Source organism: Lolium perenne, chromosome 5 (genome assembly GCF_019359855.2).
Source record: "Lolium perenne isolate Kyuss_39 chromosome 5, Kyuss_2.0, whole genome shotgun sequence".
In the NCBI taxonomy this organism is placed as follows: domain Eukaryota; kingdom Viridiplantae; phylum Streptophyta; class Magnoliopsida; order Poales; family Poaceae; genus Lolium; species Lolium perenne.
Window position 1 is genome coordinate 242,858,066 of NC_067248.2, and position 23,230 is coordinate 242,881,295.

Sequence of the window (23,230 nt, forward strand, 5' to 3'; positions counted from 1 at the left end):
AAGATATCCTGAGGTCGAGAAACTTTGCCTCTGCCTGTTCTTTACCTGCACCAAGCTTCATCACATCCTTCTGACGGCAGAAATCACCGTCATCTGCAAATCAGACGTTGTCAAGCACATGTTGTCGGCTCCTGTTTTGAAAGGCCGACTCGGTAAGTGGATGTTGGCGCTGTCAGAATTTGATCTCCGGTACCAGCCGGCGAAGGCAGTCAAGGGCCAAGCGTTGGCCGATCTCATCGCTGAACGGATCAGTACCAATATAGCAGCACTATCCATACGAGCATGGGCTATGTTCTTTGATGGATCGGTTTGTGACGATGGTTGTGGCATCGGCATTCTGCTTGTGTCGCCTCGGGGGGCAGAATACTCCTTCTCCATCAGATTATCTACCCCTTGCACCAACAACGTAGCAGAATATGAGGCAATACGCAAGGGAATGGAATTGCTATTGGAAGCTGGAGCGGAAGCTGTGGAGCTTTTTGGAGACTCAAAGTTGGTGATTAACCAGCTCACGGATGAATATAATTGCGAAAGTGAATCGCTTTTCCCATATTGGATGGAATGCCGTGAGTTGATGACACGCTTTCGGTACATCAACTTTAATTGGATCCCAAGATCCCAGAATACCGATGCCAACAATCTCGCACGAGATGGCGTCGAGGCTACATAGATATAGCCGACGGATCGGAAGTTCAGATACAATTCCTGGAACAGAATGATTGGAGAGCCGAGATCTTCGATTATTTAAAAGATTCGGCTCGGGGGGCACCCAAACGGATAAGATACAAAGCCATGAAGTATGTCCTTATAGGAGACGACATGTTTTACAGGACATTGGAAGGGTTGCTACTCAAGTGCCTAGGACCGACTGAATCTAATCGGCTTTTACATGAGGTACATGAAGGTGCCTGTGGAACGCATCAGTCGGCTCATAAGATGAAGTGGTTGATCAGGCGATCAGGGTTTTATTGGCCCACTATGCTTGAAGATTGCTTCAATTATTATAAGGGGTGCCAAGCGTGTCAGATGTTTGGAAAGATTCAGATGGTGCCAGCATCAGCGATGAACCCAATCATCAAACATTGGCCGTTTCGGGGGTGGGGAATGGATATGATCGGTAAAATCCATCCGGCGTCAGGTAAAAAACATGAATGGATATTGGTTATCACAGATTACTTCACTAAGTGGGTGGAAGCCGTCCCTATGAAAAAGGTGAAATCAGAAGATGTGATCAAATTTGTGAAAGAACACGTCATTCATAGATTTGGGATTCCCCAAACTATCACGACCGATGGAGGTTCGGTCTTTACTTCTAAAGAATTCAGGAAGTTACGTGATGACTTAGGGATTAAATTGATCCGATCATCCCCGTACTATGCTCAAGCTAACGGGCAGGCTGAGGCGTCCAATCGTAGTCCGATCAAGTTGATCAAGAGAAAATCGACGAGAACCCTCGGGATTGGCATGAGAAGTTATCAGAAGCATTATGGGCCTACCGCATGTCGTGCCATGGAGCCATAAAGACTTCGCCGTACCAACTTGTCTATGGACAGGAAGCCGTATTGCCTTGGGAAATTACGGCTGGATCAAGACGTGTCACGTTTCGTAATGATCCGATTGAAGAATATGCAGCTTTGATGAGCGACACTATTGAGGACGCAACAGAACTCAGGCTTTGGTCGTTGGAGAAGATTAAGGAGAACAAAGCCAGGGTGGCTCGTGCTTACAACAAAAAGGTTAGGCCAAAGGAGTTCCAAGTTGGTGATCTTGTGTGGGAAGTCGTGTTGCCATTGGGAACCAGGGATAAGGCGTATGGCAAATGGTCTCCTAATTGGCACGGTCCGTACAAAGTTGTCCAGGCCTTGAAGGGTAATGCATACATGCTGGAGGAGTTGAGCGGCGAAAAATTCCCAGTGGCTGTAAATGGTCAACACCTCAAGAAATATTTCCCAAGCATGTGGGATGATGGACAGTAAGATGTGGGGGCCGATTTCAGAATCAGCCAGTAAGAAAAAATATAATAAGATAAATCACAGCCGATGTACAGACATCGACTTGAGAAGACATATGGAGATTAACAGTATGAAAGTACAGCCGATGCGTGGGCATCGACTTCAGAAAACAAAGCCGATACGCTGATATCGACTTTAGCGAAATAAGTTTATACAACAGCTTGGCTTCAGGCAGCGATATGAGCCGATGCTCTGCTATCGGCTCCCTGTGCGACGACTCCATTCGACAATCGGCAAGGGAGCGAAATTAATTAAGGGATTTTCTTCATTGATAAGGGGATTTCTTACAAAGAAAGAGCCGATTTCTTAAGAAGGGAGAACAAAAGAAGGGTCTATTGACCAATCTACTACTGCTAGGCCTACACTAGTAGATCCTAATCTACGGGCCATTGCTTCCTTCGTCGTCATCCTCGGAACTCTCATCGGCACTGCTGCCGATGGGTTCCTCGTCGCTGCTCCCATAGCCCTCTACGGGAGCTTCATCTTCGTCTTCATCGTCGCTCTTGTCGTCGTCCCACCACATGCGGAGGCGCCGCTGGCGGGTAGCCCTCGAGGGAGTCGTCGTCGTCATCGTCGTCTTCCTCTTCCTCTTCTTCAGAGGTGGGGCAGCCGTCCCAGGGGAACTGATCGTCCTCGCTCTCCGACTCCAGTTCCCCGACGGCGAGGAACTGAAGATCTTCGTCCCCGCTGGTCAGGGACTGGTCATTTTCGGACCAAACCGAGGAGGCATGGTCTTCCAGATCCCATGCTTCTGGGGCACGGATGTCCGGCGGCGTCTCGCGGGAGGAGGAGGACCCGTAGGAAAGCTCGGAGGAGGAGTCGTGGAAGACCGACGAGGAAGAGGAAGAAGAGGAAGACATGGCTGTGGGAGATTGGGGTTTTTGGGTGCCGATGGCCAGAACAGAGCAGGATGGTGAAGTGGCGAACTGCTCAGAGCGGTTAAATAAAAGGGGGCTATGGTGAAATTCAATGCCACAGCAGTTTTCGAGGAGGCAGTGCCCATAGACAACGGTCAAATCATGCGGAGCAGCCAAGAAGACAGGGTATCATGACGAAAAATACTGCAATGGTTCTGCTCTGCCACGACATGACCCGACGGGAAAAGCATAATGATTTTGGAAATGTCATTTCCAAAACCAGGGGGGCATGTGTTATCACCAGAATTTGACCAAGGCGGAGGTGGGCCACGATCAAGACAAGCTTGAAGGTTATATATGGAGAAAATACGAAGATCGGCCTTATATGCAAAGTTGGGCTAGATTGCCCATTTATCTGTAATTTATTAGATCGTATCTTAAGTTAGAAGTTAGAGTTTTACCTGTGCACGGTGGGATATTCCCACGTTAGAAAGTCCGCTGGACTATAAATATGTATCTAGGGTTTATGGAATAAACAACAACACAATGTTCACCCCAAAAACAAACCAATCTCGGCGCATCGCCAACTCCTTCGTCTTGAGGGTTTCAATCAGGTAAGCGACATGCTGCCTAGATCGCATCTTGCGATCTAGGCAGCACAAGCTCCACGTTGTTCATGCGTTGCCCGTACTGAAGCGTCTTTGATGGCGGGCAACGTAGTTATCATAGATGTGTTAGGGTTAGCATAGTTCTTCGTATAACATGCTTACGTAGTGCAACCCTTGCATGTCTAGCCGCCCTCACGCCCGTCTCGTGCGTGGGGGCGGCACCTCGCTTGTTCATCATCTAGTAGATCTGATCCGTTACGATTGCTCCTTGTTATGCAAGGATTAGTTTAATATCTGCAATAGTTAGGCCTTACAAAGGGGGGGAGGATCCAGTGGCACGTAGGGTGGCGTTCGCAAGTCCTAAACAGGATGTTCCGCGGATCAACATCATTTGTTGGTTCTTTGGCCTTGTTTAGGATCGGCTTATGAGCACCGTGCGTGGCCGCGAGGCCCAACCTGGAGTAGGATGATCCGATTATGCGGTGAAAACCCTAAATCGTCGTAGATCTAATTAGCTTCATCTTGATCAAGCAGGATCACCAAGTATTCGTGCACCCCGTACGAATCATGGGTGAATCGGCTCTTTGAGCCGATTCACAGGATAACCTGAGAGCCGATCGAGGCTCGTATTTAATGTTTACGTGTATGCCATGCAGGAACTAAGCGAGGCATCCCCATCACCTTCCTGACCAGGTATAGGTCAGGTGGCACGCCCTTGCACTTCGCATCGCCGCGTGTGACCAGAAGAGCATTGCGGGCCGTCGCTCGGAGGGGTCTCAGCCAGCCGCAGCTCTAGGCTCTTCTCGGCTCTACCGTGTTGACAGGCCGCTGCCCGCCGGTGGGTTTTGGCGATCAACACCATTACGAATCCTCCGACTAAATATTTACCAACCACGAGATACCAGCTGTGAAATACTAGCTGCGGAATCCCTTTTTTTTTTTTTACGGTAAAGAAATGTTCAGGCTGTGGGCTATCTGGTACCAGCTGCAAACTACCTAGTACCAGATGTGGCTTATTGGATACCAGCTGTGGCTATGCTATGGTTCTAGTCAATTTCTACTTACCAGCTGTGGCTACTTACATAGTTTTGGTTAAGATATACCTCACTATACATTCTTTCTCTTCATGGTTATCCTATATCAGCTGCGGTCTTATGATACCAGCTGCGACTTCACTTGTCTATTTTCCTTCTTCTAGGGTTTGTTTTGCAAGATAACCACTTGTGGATACTATGAAAATAGTATTGTAAGTGACTTCACTTGCATTCCCTTCTTCCATAATGAATATGGGTCTACTTCTACTACGCCATATTCACTATTTTTCTCACTTTCATGGTACTTCCATATTGAAGTACTCCTTGATTAAGGATAAAAATGAGTTTTAATTGGTCCTTCCTTTAGAGTATTGTGGTTGCTTCCCACAATTTTACTTCCTTCTTCTAGTGAACCTTCATCTTATCTTCAAAATCTTCAGGATTCGTCACTTCCTCACTCGAATACCTTTACCCTCTAGACCTATAACATCAAGTAAGAGCTTGATATTGCAACATGCATTTGCATATCAAAGTCAAACTTCATGTATGGATCTAGTCAATCAATGAAGATTCAAGAAAATCCAAGAAAAATCAGCTTTGTGTTTATAATACACATCCTTATATGCCTGAATATAATAATTGGGTAAGACATCCCTAAACATCAGGATCAGATGTGTAATATATAACACCACATAAGATAGGTTTAGGTTGTGATACTTAGCACAATACGTGAATTTCTACTATTTGTCTCAACATTTATCTTAATTGCACATTTGCAATGAGACAAACTTGAAACAAAATGGCTTGGGATAGTTGAAGTTAACCTAGTTTTCTTTGGAAGTACTAACAAAGTAGTATACCTTATATATGTGCTATTGAGGACTACTTCCTATAATACAATTAGTTCTAACATGTCTACTCTAAACACATGATTGTTTAGAATATACCACCTATAACTCTAGGATTTCTCTATGTGATATGTTCTAAATAAGCCTTCTTTAAATTAAGGACTATGGTTCTAACATACTTAATACCGTTATTAGGATTTTAAGGCCTAAGCTTTCGAACTATTCCTTAAATCCTACTCCTCATCATACTTTTGTTATCATACTTATGATGTTCTACTTCATCATATCATGATTCTCAAGTGAATCATATATGAGTACCTAGTTTTACCATGAGAAATAGAGTTGTATAACTCCTATCACTCTTCCTTACCTCCTATGATTGACTCATCATAGGCATATACTACCTTATATAACTTATCTCCCTTACTTAACATCAGCCATTTGACATTTTTTTTAATGACTCTTACTTAACCATAACTTGCGTTGGTATACTACTTCCAATAGGATATCTTCCTTATGGTTGTATCCTCTCTTTGGACTACCATGTATTGTATACCAACTGTGGTCTACTACCACCCATTATCTTAAGCTTCAATGGTGTTCTAGTTATTTGGAATGAAGCAAGATAACTAACTAACTTTACTTAAGAAAGATAGATAAGAAAAATTGACTCAAGTGTGTCAGGATTATTCTCAAGTGAATACCCATCTCAAGTCAAAAAGAATAATTGGTTTTGCTAAGCTAGCTTCCTATAGACACTACCAAAACCTATAGGTCTCCTTTAAAGGGTTTTAATCCTAGGGTCAAAGCATTTGCTCTGATACCATCTGTGATGACCCAGCGTACCACTGCATGGTGTAGTACACAAGTCGTTGACATAACACAAGTGAAACACCGTTCCACTCATATTACATCTCTCAGAGTGGTACAACAGAAACATATGCGAGTCCAAGGTATGTCTATAGAAGTACACACGAGCTGTTTACATAAGATCAACACAACCTCCTACTTTACAGTGAGGTAAAACTTCAAATAAAGCTCCAGAAGAATGACTCGTAGTCTATCTTATTGCTAACTCAAGTTCAAGAGCTACTTGGCTTGCTATAGAAATCTAGCTACTTAGGTGCTATGATTAGGGAAAGGTTCCCTTCTATTACTAGTCTAGGTTTCCATTATAGCTGATGCAGAAGTTGACTCCATTGACTTCTTTGATTGGATTCTTCATCTCGTTGCAGTTGACTCCTTTGTCTTCGAGTTCCACGGTAGTTTCTCCTTCGGTGCATTGCTCTAAGAAGGGGGTTCAAACGAGATAGAATGAGTACGAGCGTACTCAGCAAGTTCATATTAGGAAATATGTGTATCATGCACTAGCTACAGCCATAGACCAGAAAGTCATAGGCCAATGCAAGTTTTCATAAACATTTCTTCAAAAGGTTTATTTTATTCTGAAAACTATGCCCGTCAGTCTTCACAGGTTGACCAGAACTTCGTGGAGTTCCTTTCCTGCCGCGTTCGCAGTTCCCTTCCCGGAACAGGGAGTGACAGTCACAATTCAGTATCCTCTGCAGAGGTGCGTTACTTTTCCCATAAGAGACCTTATCCTTGTTGCCAACCAGGTGCAAGCTTTCCCGTCCACACTTCCTTTGGTGTGAGGCCAGGTGTAAGATCCAAGCCCACACCGCCTTCTCCGCGACTGCAAACCCACCCTTTTGTCCGACCGTACACCTCCAGTAGACTTCCCCCGATAATACGGCTTTACTCATGGTGTACTCCGGACAATCCCTCATAGATGGTAGAGATTAACATCACTAATGGATGGGGATTTAAAAGGATTTCCCAACCTATTGTGGCAGTGCCTCCAGCACCCCACCGTCTCTACCAATCCGTTGGCGTGCAGAAGGGAAAAGATACGGCTGGCTTCCCCAGAGCCATTATAGATCTCATGGTCAACGCGGTTTGTACGGCGCTAGAATCACTGGACGGCATTGGTAATTAATCCTAGGGTGATATAAACCCATGCAATGGAACCTCCACCATATCAACACATACCATGGTTCCATTGCCCACCACATAGTCATATTCATAATTGTAAAATAATACTTTGCTTTTCAATGCATGAGTGATAAGTATAGTACTTTGCATATAGTTTGATACAAATAATCAAATGACATGAGCAAGCGATGAACTTGCCTTTCTTGACTGCAAGATTATGCAGGCAAAAGCTTCAATACGTGAGAACTCCAAATGCTGAAATACCATCATCGTCCGGTAAGGACAATGTTTAAAGAACTAGCAAAGATGCTGTAATGCATAGTATGAGATGCAATCGTCCCAAGCGTAACCTAATCTCGATGATTTAGGATGTATGAGTTGTAAAGATTTCTTTAGGGTTGGTTGCACTTTTATAATGGTTCTCAAACAAGGTTCTTATTAGGGTTTGGTTATATTAGCATCATAACCAAGTGATATAAGACGTCATAATAATTATACACATAAAGAATAGTGATGGAATAATATGTAAATAACAGTTGTCAATTTTAAGTTCTACAGAACATGGTTGATGATTACTTATGCTATACTTCAAAAGAATAACTTTTGAAGAATATGTTGTTTAAGAACTAATAAGTATTTCAAATAAGAATTATGGCTTCTATGGTTTGATTGACATTTGTACTTCAAAAGAATAACTTTTGAAGAACAGGTTAAATAAGAACATGAACTACTATATATAGGTGCTATGTAACTCTAGGGTTTACTATTGAGTTCATTTAGTTATACTAATAGAAACTAATTGGGTCCTTAAATAGAATGGGTTTCTAGACACCAAGTATTGGTAAGGTTATAACTATGGTTTCCCATATACATCATATCAAAGGATGGTTATCAAGATGGTTTTATAAATTAGTGATTAGGGTTTACTATGGTTTCACAACTGCTTAGAGTATCCTCTAATGGTTACCCAGCTAAGTGGTTTATCATTTCCTAAGTAGGGTTGAGTTGGAATAGGAGCATGTGATGTGCATTACTACACAAGATTGGTATTAGGGTTTTTCATCATGGTTTAACTAGGGTTTGATGGTTGAGGTTAATCCTAATGGTATGGTACCTAGGATTGATGATAAATGGTACTAATCCAATTAACAGGTTAGGGTTTATATCTAGGTGATACTAGTGAATCATATAGGTTTTAATTAAGAATAGAAACATGAAATGACAATCTCATGTGACTTGGTTTATGCTAATGGATCATAAGCATGCATTCATTGGTTGTTTATTAAGTTTCTACACCTAAAGGTGAAGTGGATATAATCATATGGGTTAAATTCTTAGGGTTTTAAGTTTGCAACTACTATAGATGAACACATGAAATAATGGAATCAAAGTCTTATTAAGTTGGAACTAGGTTTCTAAACTATGGTATAACCCTAAAATGATAATTTGTAATAGAGTTGTGGTTACTAATTACTTTGAATCAAAATTAATAATGGTTTAACATTTTATTAATTTTCCAAAAGAATTAATAATTAGGGTAACTCCTATTTTGGTTTAATTAAGAATCAGGGTTTAATAATTGTTGTTAGGGTTTTAAAATAATTAACTAGTTAACTAAAGATGTTTAAGTAAATAAGTTTTGGATTTACTAAAATAATATTGGCTTATAATATTTTCTTGAGTTATTACTTATTTAAAGAAAATGGAAAATAGTAATTTGCAATTAGGGTTTATGAATTACCACTAATCATTAAGTTAATGCAAATATGGTAAATAAAATTAATCCTAACATTTTACTTAGTTACTGAATAGTTACAATTCAATTTTGAAATTTAATTATTTATTGAATTCAATTTGCATTTTAAATAAATGAAATGGCATATTTAACAAGGTTAAAAATAAGTGAATTTTTATTTTGTCACACATTTTTGTTTTATATTTTATTTGAATAGAGTTTATTTTTGTGAGCATTTTGATATATTATTTATATTTTTCTGAGTTGAAATGAATTTTCTAGAATTTTGCAAAGTTTCAGTAATATTCTGGATTTTGAATTTAAACAAATTACTAAACATACCGGTTTGTTTCTACCCACGCACGCTGACATGTGGGGTCGTTGACTGGGTCAGCTGCCACAATGGCAACGACCAGTCACTAGCGACCAGTGGCCCCCACACGCCACGTCGACTTCGCCGGAGACGCGCCGGTGAGCGACGACGACGGTGTTCTGGCCACCCCGCGAGCACGCGGAGTATACCAAACGAATCGCCTCGCCATACTGAGCATGATAGTGAGAACGCCACCACAAAAAGGTCACCGGAGCTAGCTCCGGCGAGTGTCTCCGCGGCGGTGAACTCCGGCGATGAAGCAATCGGACGATTTAAGTCGATTCAGGAAGAAATAGAAGATGCTGGAGATGCGCACGATTGACCTGAGGCTGATGAAACACTTGCCGATGCTCGGGGTGGTCGGAGATGATGGCGATTGACGAACTCCCGGCGAACCCGACGGAAAGGGAACGCCGAAATTCTTCCTCGACTTGGCTTCCCCCGATGCTCTACTCCTCCAGACGACTCTACTAGATCAGGCGCGTCGATTGAGCTACTGCACGGACCCTGGGGTGCCCTCCATCGACGGCGTCGTGATGTACACCGGTGAAGTGCTGCGGATGATTGTGGAAGATTGAGAGGAATAGAGAGGAAATGGAAGGGCGGCGAAGAACAAGGACGACATGGGGATGCTTCAGACGTATTTATAGAGCCAGAGGAGGTCGGCATGGTCATTTCCCCTCCGACGACGGCTCAGATGTGGTGGCAACGTCGGCGAGGTTCTATGCGCTGATCTTGATGCTCTTTGGATAGGACGGACGTGAGGAAGGTTGGTCGTGGTTCTGAGCTCATCTGCGGCGTCCGGGGTCATCCCTATCTCCAACGGTGAGGTGGCCAGGGCGTCTCGGTGTGCTGTCGACGCCGTGGAGGAAGACGACGCCTTCGTTTTGTTTTCGGCCAGCGACGAAACGGTAAGTGGTCATGGGCTGGACTGGGCCGTGGAGTTGGCGTGGGTCTTGGGCTGCTGCTGGACTTCGCGTGAGCTGCGGTGCTGGGCTGCAACGAAGGGTAAGCCTGGTAAGCCCCTCTCTCTCTCTTATTCTTTTTCTATTTTTCTGTTTTTATTTTCTGTTTTGATATTTCTATTTGGATTCAAATTTGCATTCAGTTGCTTTTTGCAGGTTCTAAATTATTTGAGTATCAAGATAACTTAATACTATTATTTACTGCCTAGTGTTACTTTTTAAATACATATTCATTTTATTATTAGGTTGATATTGTGTGGGGTTTTAATTGAAATAGAAATGGGTTTTTATATCCATCTCAATTCCTTGTTAATTTAGGAACCAGATTCATTTCAATGGTTTGAAATTTGATAACAAGTGAATGGTGAAAATATTATTAGGTTTAACTAGTGTATTTAACAATATGGATTGTTCTCATACATTTTATTATGGCTAGTATTTTAAGTAGTGGTGAAATTAAGGATGGAAATGTGATCATGATTTTATGTGGAGAATTATTTCTAGGGTTTAAGAAAATGGTTGAATTCAACTCTATATTCTCTACTCTTGCTTAGCAACTACTACTTGAATTATTTAAAGTAGATCCTAGGCTTATTATGGTTAACTAAATTACTTATCTGAATATTATTTCATTTGGTTTACTTAGGCAAAGTATTTGGATTGCAAAGTAAAATAGGGTATTGGTTTCATTCTACTCACCAAAGGCATTTAGTCCATAAGCATTTGTGGCTTGGTTTATACTTGTGATCCATGATACACAAGTTAGGAAACAATATTTTATGTGGGGTGGATTCTACTAAAAAGGTTTATGATTTTGGGAATACTTCACTATTTGAAGTATGAAATAGGCATGAGGTATGGCAGGATTGTAATTATAATCCAAGTTAATCCATGGGTTGGAATTCAAATGTAGTTTAGGGTTTAAGTAGTGATCACCAATGTGATACACCACTAGGATTAGGTATGAGCATAAGCTTGGTTATGTTTCACTAATGGAACATGGCTCTCATCTACAAGATTAAAGGTTGGTTTGAACAACTAAGATGTAATACTACTCTAAAATTCTCTAGGATAGACATGGCTATGGTTAGAATCTATAATCTCTCTCACTTCTAAAGGTCTTGTAATATCCTAAGGTCCTACTTAGGATATGATGATATGATCCTATAAATATATGGTTTTCCTAGGAATTCTACCTTGGTATCTTCTGTAGCTTGTTCTTCATGAAATCTGATAAACCTTCATCTTGTGGTATGCCTCCACCTCCTAGCTTCTTCATCTTGATCCTAGATAATTCCCATGGAGTGGCTCTATGTGTTTGTTACCATGTATCATGGTACTTGATGAGCAAATGGATGAAGGGTGTAGCTCTATTTATAGGCTTGGGCAAGCTCTAGTATCATGACACATAGGTGGTGACTCTTGTGTTGGTTAAATGACTAAGGTGCTTGGTTGTCATGCCCTCATCCATAGCAATCCTTCGAGCATGAGGTGGCAAAGCTTAGGATGCAAGTCATGAAGATATTTTCATCCCATGTGGCATGATCATTATCCTCTCATATGATTTATTCTTGGATAGCCAAGTGGCATTTGTTACTAAATATCTTGTGGATGGTTTTATTATTGTTGATGAGTCACTATATCACATTTGATTGGCTTTATATTATAGTATTGGTCCAAAGGTCAATGTTGAAGGTTATTCCTCAATCTTGGATAGTTGGGTTTGATTTCACCAAGGCATGATCATATGAGTTTCAAAATACTCATAGTTAGTTTTATTCAAATAGTTTGGACTATAATTCGTAATGTAAATGGATTTAGTTTTATGATATTCCATGTATTTAATAAGTTATGATTTAATTAAGAATGTGTGGCTTTTATGCACTTTAGACCTTGTGGTTTGCCTTATTTATAAGTGAATTAAATTACACACAAAAGTAGTTGCTAACTTTTAAGTATTAATAAGTTAGGGTTTGATTCATAAAGAATGTGTTGTTGTAAATATAATTCCATTTGATCTAATCCATAGATCAAATCATCTCTACCCAAAACAAGGTTTTAACAAAGATCACAGTGAAGTTTATAGCGCTTGACTTGATGATCTACTTCAATTCCAGCAAGTCAAGTGAAACCTCAGTTACTGTGGTAAGTTTTATTTGAAAGCGCGAAAATTCCCCGGATTTTCTATGCATGAATGCAATGCACACTTTGGTGTTCTCTCATTTTATTGCCTCTAAACCTGGGATATTACACGGCCCAAAGGTGCCGGTGGAGGTGGTTGGCCATTGCCATCAGCCACCTGGTGAACTTGTTGGTGTTGCTGAGGCTGCACCGGTATAGCATTAGCTCCGGTAAGCGGTGGTGGTGGTGGTAACGGGTGTTGGTGTAACATGTCATGCGAGGGAGGCAATATTGTGGAGCATCCTTGTGCTTGCGCATCCTTTGCCGCACCTCTCAGCATCAAGTGCTTGATCCAAGAACAATCTTTTGTCAAATGGTTCGCCGGCTTCGCCGGATTCGGAGTGTGGAACCGGCATGGTTGTTCCATCGCTGCTTCCATAGTGTATCTCATATGTTCTTGCCAATCTTTTTTCTGGCCCCAGGGTTCCTTTTTAACCCATTGTTTTTAGGACCCGCCCATGGCTGCGATCCGGTTTTTTGCCTTTGGCTCCCGCTGGGGCCGGAGTTATCCTGTACCGCAGCTACTTGCTGTGGACCATACCTTCGATCCGGAAAATCTTCCCTTCTCTTGTTGTGCCAGTTGTCCCGGTATTGATCTTGGCACGGCTGGCTTGTTTGCGCCGGATCCGCTTGCACTGCCGGTTGCATTGGGTCTCCCAATGCGTAGCTATCTGCCACACGTATCATTTTCGCCAGAGTTGTCGGCATGTTCCACTGCAGCTTTTGCCACAACGGCGAACCTCTTCTGTAGCCATTGCAAAACCAAGCTATGGCCTGCGCTTCGATTACCCCTTCACAATAGTTTCTCGTGGAGTTCCACCGGGTCAGGTAATCCTGGTCTGTTTCGTTTGGGCGCTGCACGCACAAGGCGAGCTGCTGCGGCCTGTTGGGCCTCCGGTATGTGCTGCTGAAGTTACTCACAAAAGCTTCCTCAAAGTCCAACCAACCGTTTATGCTTCATGCCGGCAAGTTGTTCAGCCAGATTCGTGCCGGTCCCACCAAGAATAATGGTACAATTCTCACGGCCCAACGCCGGTTTCCTCCACCAGTTACGGTTCCTCTGCCACCAGCGACGTATACCGCGGTTACGTAATCTGCGAGCCAGTCTTCCGGCTTAGTGGTGCCATCATACGTTTTTGTGTCACGTGGCAACTGGAAGTTGCGAACTGGTGGTTCCTCTTTCATGATCCTTGGACCAAAACATTTTGGGCCCGGAGGACCTTCTGCCTCGATCATTTCAGATAGATACACTCTATCCAGACGGTGCCTCGTATCCCGTTCTGGCAGGTGTCTTTCTCCCACGCGTTCCCCCAACGGGTTCCGGTACGCCATGAGTCTTTCAGCTGTCGAATCAGCCTCATCGTAAGGTTCCGGTACCGCGGCCCTTGCCTGCCGGTACCTTGGGGGAAGCATTTCTTCCTCTTCATACGCTGCCCTTGCAGCTCGATAATTTTGCCCGGTTTCGTGTCTACCGGCATGATTGTTTCCGGCATAGCCTCTTCTGACGTAACCTCGATCTGCCCCTTGGCTTTTTCTTCCGGCATCATGTTGCCCGACTTGTTGTTTTCCGGCAAGGACCGGATCATACACAGTCATCTGCTGCGCATTCATTTCTTTTTCTTTTCTTCTGTCCGGATGGGAGGACGATGCCTGCCCCTGGGACTTACTACCGGCATTCTTTGTTGAACGCGCGGATTTTGAAGCCGCAGCCTTGTTCAGCTTAGCAAGCTGCTCAGCATTTTGCTGCTCGATGGTATCAAGCAACTCCCTGACACGCTCTTGCTGTTTTGCCAGAGCGTCTCCGGAAAGCGATTCACACAGCTCTACTGTAGCCTTAGCAGCTTTTATGGTTTTATCCGGGCTACTGTACTTAGGTTTCTCTACGATGCTCACAGATGCAGAGGTGCTCTTTCCGGTAAGAATCTCCTTACGCAAATCCTGATCTAGGTTGCGAGCTCTAAGCCGGTTCTCCGGTATCCTAGCAGCCTGAGCGCTAACAGAAGCAAAGCCATGGGCAGCGTTATACTCACGTAGGGTTAGGTTCAGCTCGCGCTGCGCCCTGACGATGTCCTTGCCGTTCTCGAGCAGCTTCTGGCGTTGTGCCTCCAGCTCCGCCTGAGCCGCTGCCGGGTCGATGTTCTGCGCGATGGGCGTGGCGAGGACGCTCATCGCCGCTTGAAGCGGTGTCTCTGGTAGTGCGGAAGATGTTCCCGCAGCGCCTGCCTCGCGCTCCAGCGGTGGCTTGGCCGCACGAGTCGATGTCGCACGCCTAGCTCCTTCTTCCACAGCTTCCTTGCCAGCACCGATCGCGCCAGCCATTATCACCTCCACGCTGCCGGCGGCGCGGCCAGCACATAGCCACCTTGGCGGATCCGGCGCCACCAGCACCAGCGAAAGGCGCTGGCGCACAGGGACAGTGCCGAAGTAGACGCGGTGGCTGCCGAACTCGATGATGCGGCCGTTCTTGGGGAAGATGCCGCCGTTGGCGAAGCTGCCCGCGTTGTCGTTGATGAAGTCCATGGAGTAGATGCGCTGCACCAGCGCGGACACCGTACGCTGGCCGGCGACGTCAAGGAGGCCGGCTGAATGTGAACTCCGTCAAGCGCCGCTTCTTGCCCCATGGTGGGCGCCAACTGTCGTCGTGGCGAACGAGAAGATGCCATGGGATGGCTTAAGTTGGGGCCGAATGGGAGCTAGAGGATTCGGGGGAGGGTTTTGGATTAGATTGGATGAACTTCCGGGTGCTTTCCTAAAGAACCAAGCCAAAGCCAAAGGTAGAAGAAGAAAGACACAAGGAAGAACTCTGCTCTAGATCTTTGTATTCATTGATCTCATGAGGCTACAAGTTTCTGCATACAATGTATCATAGCATATCAGGTCGTGCCCGCAAAGGGCTATGCCCCCTCTCCTTATATAGGGGAGAGGGTGGCTTACAGGGGAAGAAACCCTAGGAAACCCTAATGGGATCTTTGACTAGACAAACTACTTTACAAAGTAACTTTAATCATAGGTGACGCCGGTATCTTCTTTAATCAGGGAGGCTGACGTCCTCCGGTTGCTTTTGGCGTCACCTTCCTCTTTGGCGCCAGGGCTTCGTTTAAAGCTACTTTGCTTAGCTCATCTTTGTCCTCTAGCTCTGGAGAGAATCTTTGACCAGTCTTGCCGACGTGTCAGTGTGCACTTCTTACCGGACCTCCGGTGTCTTCTTAGCTCATACCGGTATACCCCTCTCGTGGATACCGGTATCGACTTACTCAGCCAACGCTTAACTTTGAGCTCCGGAATAAACATTAAACCGGTATCTTGATGGCTCAAACCATCCGGTTTGGCATGCCTTTGGCATACCGGGGGTCATCCCCCCAACACCGGTGATGATCTCCCCCTCTAGCAGTGTGTCGGGAAGAGCTTCAGAACCCTCCCGAGATGGGTTCTGCAATGGTGGCCACGACGGAACTTTTCGTGGATAGAGTCTCGGGTATCCAGGGTTTTCCCGAGATCGTGAATAAATAGGCGGAAGAGATAGGTCGGTGGGGTGCCGGGGGCCCCATACCACCTCTAGGCGTGGACAGGGGGCCCACGCCTAGGGCAGGTGAGGCCACCTCCTAGCGCCTCTCCGACTCTCCTCTGGACTACGTATTCGTTTCGATAAAATAGGCACTTCGATTTTTGTTTCGTCCAATTTCAAAAATATTTTCTATACAACTTTTCTAAAACCAAAAATAGCAGAAAACAGGGAACTAACACTGTGACATCTTGTCAGTGGGTTAGTGCCGAAAAATGTATAAAAGTGCAACAAAGTGTAAGTAAAACATAGTGGAATTGGTGTAAAACAAGCATGGAGCATCAAAAATTATAGATACATTTGAGACGTATCAGCGGGGCTTGCTCGTACCAATGCTCGTTAAAGCTCATGGAACCGCCTTTCCGAGCATAGTCAACTTTTCCATGCTCCTGACACAATTTTCTTCAGTAATTACAGGTTCATTTGTTATTATGACGTGATTTCATGCACATCATCCAAAAATAGAAGAGATTGCACATCTTTGCATTGATTAGGCATTAGTGGCAAGTTGAGAAGTAAACTTAGTCAATTTCTTTACTTAGATAAGGGGTTAAACGTGAGAAAATATGGCGTATTTCACAACCATCAACTTCCCCAAGCTTAAACTTGATCGTCCTCGAGCAAGAAACAAAGAAACATAAGAAACTTGGCGTTTAAACCAGAACAACGAGAAAGCAAAGTCACTTACAAGTGGTAATCTTATGAGTTCAACACTTCTTCTATTTGAAAGCTTAGCATGGTTAGATAAGTGCCAAAAATATAATACAAGTATTGGTAACTTGAGGAAAACACAATAAAGATTATAATTATGAATAACTAGTTGTGGAAACAATTACTCTAGCTTAAATAGTTAACTGTCAGTTTGCCAAGGAACACTGGAAGTTTATTATCATAAAATTAAGTATGAGCATGCATGTTTTAAGAGGTATAAGCAATGAAGTATCTTCATTACACCCACATCAATTGATCAAGGTTATCAGAACACTTACTATCCATTCATTGTCTTTCAAGAATATAATCATTTAACAGTAGCGAGTCCATGCCAAGACTTCAGAAGTAATATCTTTCGGATTCCTTTGATAGTTTCCAAGTAAACAATCATGCGGCCAGTGGATCTAGTATCCCAAGAGTGTGCGCAACAGTCGTATTGACATGCGTAAAGCAATATCAGACACTAATGCATATGTTGACACACGTAAAGAAATATCTCATATTTATATACAACTAGTTGAATGCCCGTGCGTTGCTACGGAACCTAACTTATAGATTAATCAGTTTATACGTACAAGAACACAATGTGTATCCTCCTCCTAGCTTATCCTCCTTAGTAGTGCATCACACATATAGAAATAGTGAAAGAGCGCCATGGAAAAATGACAATTCAATTCCATTGCGCAGTAAGAAAATTTCAACGTCAAACAGTATGGGTGAGAACAGCATGCACTGCTCCCTACGCTCACTATAATATGGGAGCTATTGTTGAATACTGAATGATATAGTTTTGTTACTGGAACCTTTGCAATACAAAATGTCAGCGAATTTATAAAACAAAATTCCACACATATATCACTTAGTTTGCTCACTTTCACTTAAGATATTTAAATATACAACCCAACACATAAGTGTAACAAACATTTTTCTCTAGGTCAAAAATTCCATTACGATCACATGATTGAACTTCGAAAATTTGGAATGCCATCTCACGAATCATTTTGGCTATGACCCAAGATCATTCTCCAAAAACCAAAACACGGTCAAGTTAGAAACTCTAGAGTTAAAGATTTTTCGGGTTAGGCAGTTGGCAACACCAGTCTTCAATAGTCAATACATTTGAGACTATTCGTGACCGATTTTTTTATAATAAATTGAATCTGGGCACAACATTGTTAAAATATGAAAACATTTCTGTAATATCCAAATCTGGGCGCAACATTGCTCTTTTTTTCTTACCAATATTCCCTGTTGGGACAACTAAATTAGATGCAGATATTGTACCAGTATCACACATATGAACACGAAAAGATGCCCTTCTAATGAAGGTACACCATCTTATTTATCTCAATGAACCGTCAAATGACATTTTAAATTTTTTTACTCGATACATTATGCACACTGTCATAGTTCTAGAGAAAAGGCAATGAGGAATCATCTTTGTTAATCCATCGTAGAAAGACAAAGAAAACTGTTGTACCAGATCTGAATAAAAAGACACAACAGTGATGATCTAATCATCAGAATAGATACATATATTACCTCGTGTCAGTCCAAACTCAGTCCAAGCTCAATGGCTCATGTTATTCTTTAAGGAAAGACCCACAATAAAAGTAAAGCATAAACTGAAGAATTATAACTACCAATATCAAGATAAGATCTTCCACTTTTCCATTGTTCTTTGATATAGAAACAATTAATCCAGGAACCTCCATTTGCCATTGATACCAAGGTAACGCGACCACCAAAAATATCAGGTATTTGCACTATTCATCTATGAGCATATATGGACTTTGCAGCTTGCAAATTTACATGCTTTGTTATAATTGATCCTGCTACTTTTTTATCTGATACAACTTTTTAAGAAAAAAGATACAAGAATTTAATGAAAGATTGGAAAAGTCTCATCTTGAGTAAATACAGAAAGTGATGTACCAGTATAAGAAAATCTCAAGTAACATCAAAGGACTATGCCAAAGTACCACTTCTAACCAAACCAAGATTGATTAGTGGGGAAATTATTCTTGATTAAAGTAGGAAGTGATCACAGCTAAAACATGTCGTAGTTCATATAATAACTCATGAAGTAGTACAAACATAAAAGCTCATTCGCACCTTGACTGATATAGAATGCCATCTTTCTATGAAGATGAACTTAATCAAGCAAAAGAACCGAGTTATAAGAGTCAATTAGGAATTGAAGCAATCTGCTGGGTTACATACCTTGACTAATGCAAACTCCAAAACTGAATTAATTAGCTAGATGAGTCACCAGAGTCACTCCATCAAAGCATACGCATCAGTGTGTTCTATGAAATCAAATTGTAAGTCGACCAGGCCTGCCTGCCGTTCTCGCCACTTCGTCCAGACCAACCTCGGAGTGCGTGAACTCGCAGGCGTGCCTGTAGGCACAGCCTTCCTTGCCGGGGCACTTCATATCATTGCCGGCGAGCACGTCCACGCACATGCTGCATTGCTCTCAAAACAAATCTGAGAAGGCCATTGTAATTAGAAAAGGAAAATGCATGCATGGGAGGCTATGTTTCCACCTGTAGCAAGGTCTCTAGATGCTCAAAAATATTTAGCACACTTTAGTATATGGAAAGATTTTCTAGAAAAATTATGCATGGGGAAACTTATAATTAGTCTAGCAAACTCAGCAGCGAGAACTTCCAGGGTGCCCGCCTTTCCCATGATATCTCCAATGCCTTTCCATGCATCTCCATCCTCGTTGTCTACAAGAAGGTGAGAACAGCACGATAAGCTCGCTTGGCCGTCATTGCTCCACTCGACTGCTTGCTTAGTCCTCTGAAGTTGAAATGGCTTGGGGGCTGGAACAGAAGAACACAAATAATTTAAAGCCTTGATATAGTGTTGAGGGACTAACAGCAACCTCACCACCGACGATCTTTAGTACCTCCAAGATTAAACAAGTTATTTAGCAAAACGGTATGGTTAACATGTAAAACATATGCCATCCTTGCAGCAAGGCATCTCCACGCATTGGTAAAAAAAAAGTGAGCCTTAGCACGGCTAGATTAAATTTAATGATGTACGAAATAAGTAAAATGCAACGTAGATCATGAAATTAGATATTAGTACATTAACTATAGCTTAAGCAAATCTTAGACAGGGGATGCGCACACAACATGAGGGTAACATTTCATTAAGCAAAAAGTTGGCTACTTGTTTGAAACTGAAATGGGGTTCATTACCAAGCTTTGCTCAATTGACCACCGATGGGCATACACGATACATTCATACCAATACAACAGTGGAAACTTTAACCCTAAATAATACATCATCAGAAGAACACAACTTGAGCTTAGAAGATAAAACTTTGGAATGAACTTCTATTTATGAAATAAAACTCAGCTAGATGCACTGCAAATGTCAAACTGACCTTGGACCTATCAACACCGCTGAATGGAGCAACATAAACTTGAGCAAAGCCATTGAGACATTTCACCGTACATGTTTTAGGCAGCAAGCACAAGAATACACGCATACATTGTGACCGTATTGTACTTGTGATGACATACTTGCTGTTGCAGATTGGACAGAGATACTTACAGGATTGGGGTGCCAAAACATCATGAAAGTAGATGGCAAATTAATGAGAGAGAAAGAGGGTATACCTGTGGTGTGCGGTGGACGGGTGACTATTGCAGCAGCTTACAATTGCAACTCAGGTGAAGCACATGAGGCAGCGATGTGGTGGTGGGCATCGGAGGCGCAAGCCACATGTTGATATGCTCCTTTTATCTCTACAAACGTAAGGACAAAGGACAAATAGGTTAGCCTGTTCTACACACATACAAATCGTAATCCGCAGATCTAGAAATCAGTCACAATGTTGATATGCTCCTTTTATCTCCCCCTATCGCAGTCTACCACCCCGCGCCTCAAGATCACAACGCCACCCCGCAGGATTAGATTGCACAAATAGATCATCAGCTCAGAATCACATTACCTTGATCTAATGATCTGGACGACATGAGATCTAATCGATCGAGATCGTCGAGCCCACCAGGCCAGTCCATGATGTACTTGGGGATGATACAGCAGAGGCGGCGTGGGTGGAAGATGTGAAGCACATGAGGCAGCGATGTGGTGGTGAGCTCATGTTGAGGTCGAAGGGAGGCGGGTGTGGCAGGATCAAGGAGGGCCCGGGCTTGGGGTGTTGGGGTCCAGATAGAATCGTAGTCGGACGCACTGCGGCATACTCGAAAGACGGTCGTGGAACTTCAAGTTCTTCACTTGAGCACGTTGCAGCAAATGAAGACTTGATATTTAGCAGAACGAATCGCATTCTCTTCAAGAGAAGTATATAATTAAACATATCCTCATAAACACATACCGGCGAATCATGATTCTTTTGTCTATTATCACTACATGGGTCCAAGAGGTAGCTGTTTGTTTGAATCATGAACTTGCTCACCAAATCTGTGAAGACCGAAACACCCTAGAATATCTGTTACTATTCATAAAAAATCTTATGTACACAACTTCTGCACGCTGGTGCATTTTTTTCGTAGCCTTGTTTGCATGAGATCCCGGTTATGTTAAGTGCTGAAAGTTGAACTACAAGTATGTTTTCAGAACTTACTCAAAGGAAAAGAAGATTGCAACAGATGCCTCCCGCTTGTGAATGAGCGAGCCGAGCGAGTTCCACAGGAAGAGGCAGTCCACAACGAGAAGGAACGCCATGAAGGAGACGATCCTGGCGTGCGCCAGCACCGGCACCGACCGACCGACGGCGTGGTCTTGATGTACTCGACCTGCTTCTGCGAGCCAGTGCAGCGCCTTGACGAGGAGCAGCGCGGCGACCATGACGAGGAAGGCGACGGAGAACTCCTGCCGGAAGATGGTGACGGTGAAGAGCATCTCCACGGCCTCGCGCCACGCCTGCTCGTTGAGCCGCTCGGCCTCGGCCTCCCGGAGCGGGCCGAGGAAGGCGCGCCTGGCCAGCTGCCAGGCGGCGCACATGGCGACGAGGCCCGTGTTGAGGAGCAGCACGAGGCAGGGCTTGGAGGCCGAGAGGTGCGCCATCGCCGGGTAGAACTGGCCCCGTGTGCTGAACGCGTGGTACGCGGCGGCCGTCGTCGCCTCAACGCCGCGTAGGTCTGTAGCCGGATCATCTCCGCCGCGAATTCGCTCGACCTGGAACAGAAGGCGGGAGTCAGCAGCCCAATCCGCAAGGGCTTTTCCTCGAATTTTGCGGTGAATTGCATCAGACCAAGGAACAATAGTGAGTTCGTCATCGCTTACCGGTACGAGGATTCGGGGGGGTGATTGGGCGGGGAGCTGCTGCTGAAGTCGCCGGCGAATCGGCGGCGGCGAGGGGTTTCTGCGCGCCTTTCACTCCGTCGGAGAGCTAGCCACTGGGGGCGGCGGCGGCGGAAGCCTTGTTTCCTCCGGTGGGTTTGGGGACCTGATTGGTTGGATTGGGTAGGAAGGGGACCTGGACGGGGGAGAGGTGCGGGATCACCTCTGGCAAACGCGTGATATCATAGGCCACATCCATCGGTTTCTCCGATGCTGCTTGGCCGGGACGGGGGATGACATCTACGTAGATGGAGACCTGGACGGGCGACGGCGGCATCCGCAGGAGAGAGAGTGCATGAGGGATAATGTGGGGTGTCGGCGGATTGAGATGACTTCGATTGATACCGTGATTAGCGGCAGAAGGAGTGGCAACTTATTACGTGATGAAAAGCAATCGGACAATCCGTAGGTAGGGCGGAAACTTTAGATCGATTGAATGGTTCAGATGCTCTCAATCTCCTTCACCAAACGCGTTGTACGACCTACGACCAACTCCAATATAATAGTAAAGACTTTACATCTTGGCATGTGCCTCAGCTACCACTAGACTTCAATTTCAACAAACAACTCCTATCAAGGGTGCTATCAAGTCTATCACAACATCTATGAAGTTAAGTACTTTCAAAGTTAAACTCTTAAGACAATTGGTCACATACAAGTCATAATTTTAAGAATTCTTCTTCTTGTACTTGTTTGGAAATATTATTTCCAATGCAAGACTAGGTTAACTAAATGAACTAGAGTAAGAACTTCACAATTAACTAATCATACAAATAAATTTCTACTCCAATTGTTTCAAATCACCCCCGCTGGTATAATATCTTAACAAGTTGATAAGGGGTGGCCCGATCTTCTCAGTAAGCAACGGTGGTGATGATGATCACGAGGTGATGGCAGCGGAGAAACACGACGATGAAGTGGATGATAACTTGTATGACGCAACGAGATCTCTCGATTGGTCCCTGTCGCCAATGCAACAGCTCTCAACCCTGCAAGGTATTCACAACTCCACACACTTGCGCAC

General features: G+C 43.8%; 1 protein-coding gene across 2 annotated transcripts; it reads right to left on the minus strand.

Moving 5' to 3' along the window:
• Positions 1-18,833: 18,833 nt before the first annotated feature.
• On the minus strand, positions 18,834-22,475 carry LOC127302477 (ERAD-associated E3 ubiquitin-protein ligase HRD1-like). Of its 2 annotated transcripts, XM_051332948.2 has the most exons (4): positions 22,150-22,474; positions 21,488-22,041; positions 20,517-20,645; positions 18,834-19,709 (listed from the first exon to the last, which is right to left on the minus strand). In XM_051332948.2, the coding sequence occupies exons 2-3, from the start codon at positions 21,928-21,930 to the stop codon at positions 20,567-20,569; spliced, it is 522 nt and encodes a 173-aa protein (XP_051188908.1). In that variant the 5' UTR covers positions 21,931-22,041; positions 22,150-22,474; the 3' UTR covers positions 18,834-19,709; positions 20,517-20,566. The 2 variants fall into 2 exon arrangements, with proteins under 2 accessions (XP_051188908.1, XP_051188909.1); XM_051332949.2 differs by lacking the exon at positions 18,834-19,709 and having other exon boundaries at positions 20,852-22,041; positions 22,150-22,475.
• Positions 22,476-23,230: the final 755 nt, after the last annotated feature.

Bases quoted from the DNA above. Each gene is read 5' to 3' on its own strand.
- LOC127302477 (XM_051332948.2), bottom strand. From the start codon at position 21,930: ATGGCGCACCTCTCGGCCTCCAAGCCCTGCCTCGTGCTGCTCCTCAAC. The intron at 20,646-21,487 runs GTAAGTTCTGAA...TTACGTTTGTAG, and splicing joins GCAATCTTCTTTTCCTTTGA to AGATAAAAGGAGCATATCAA.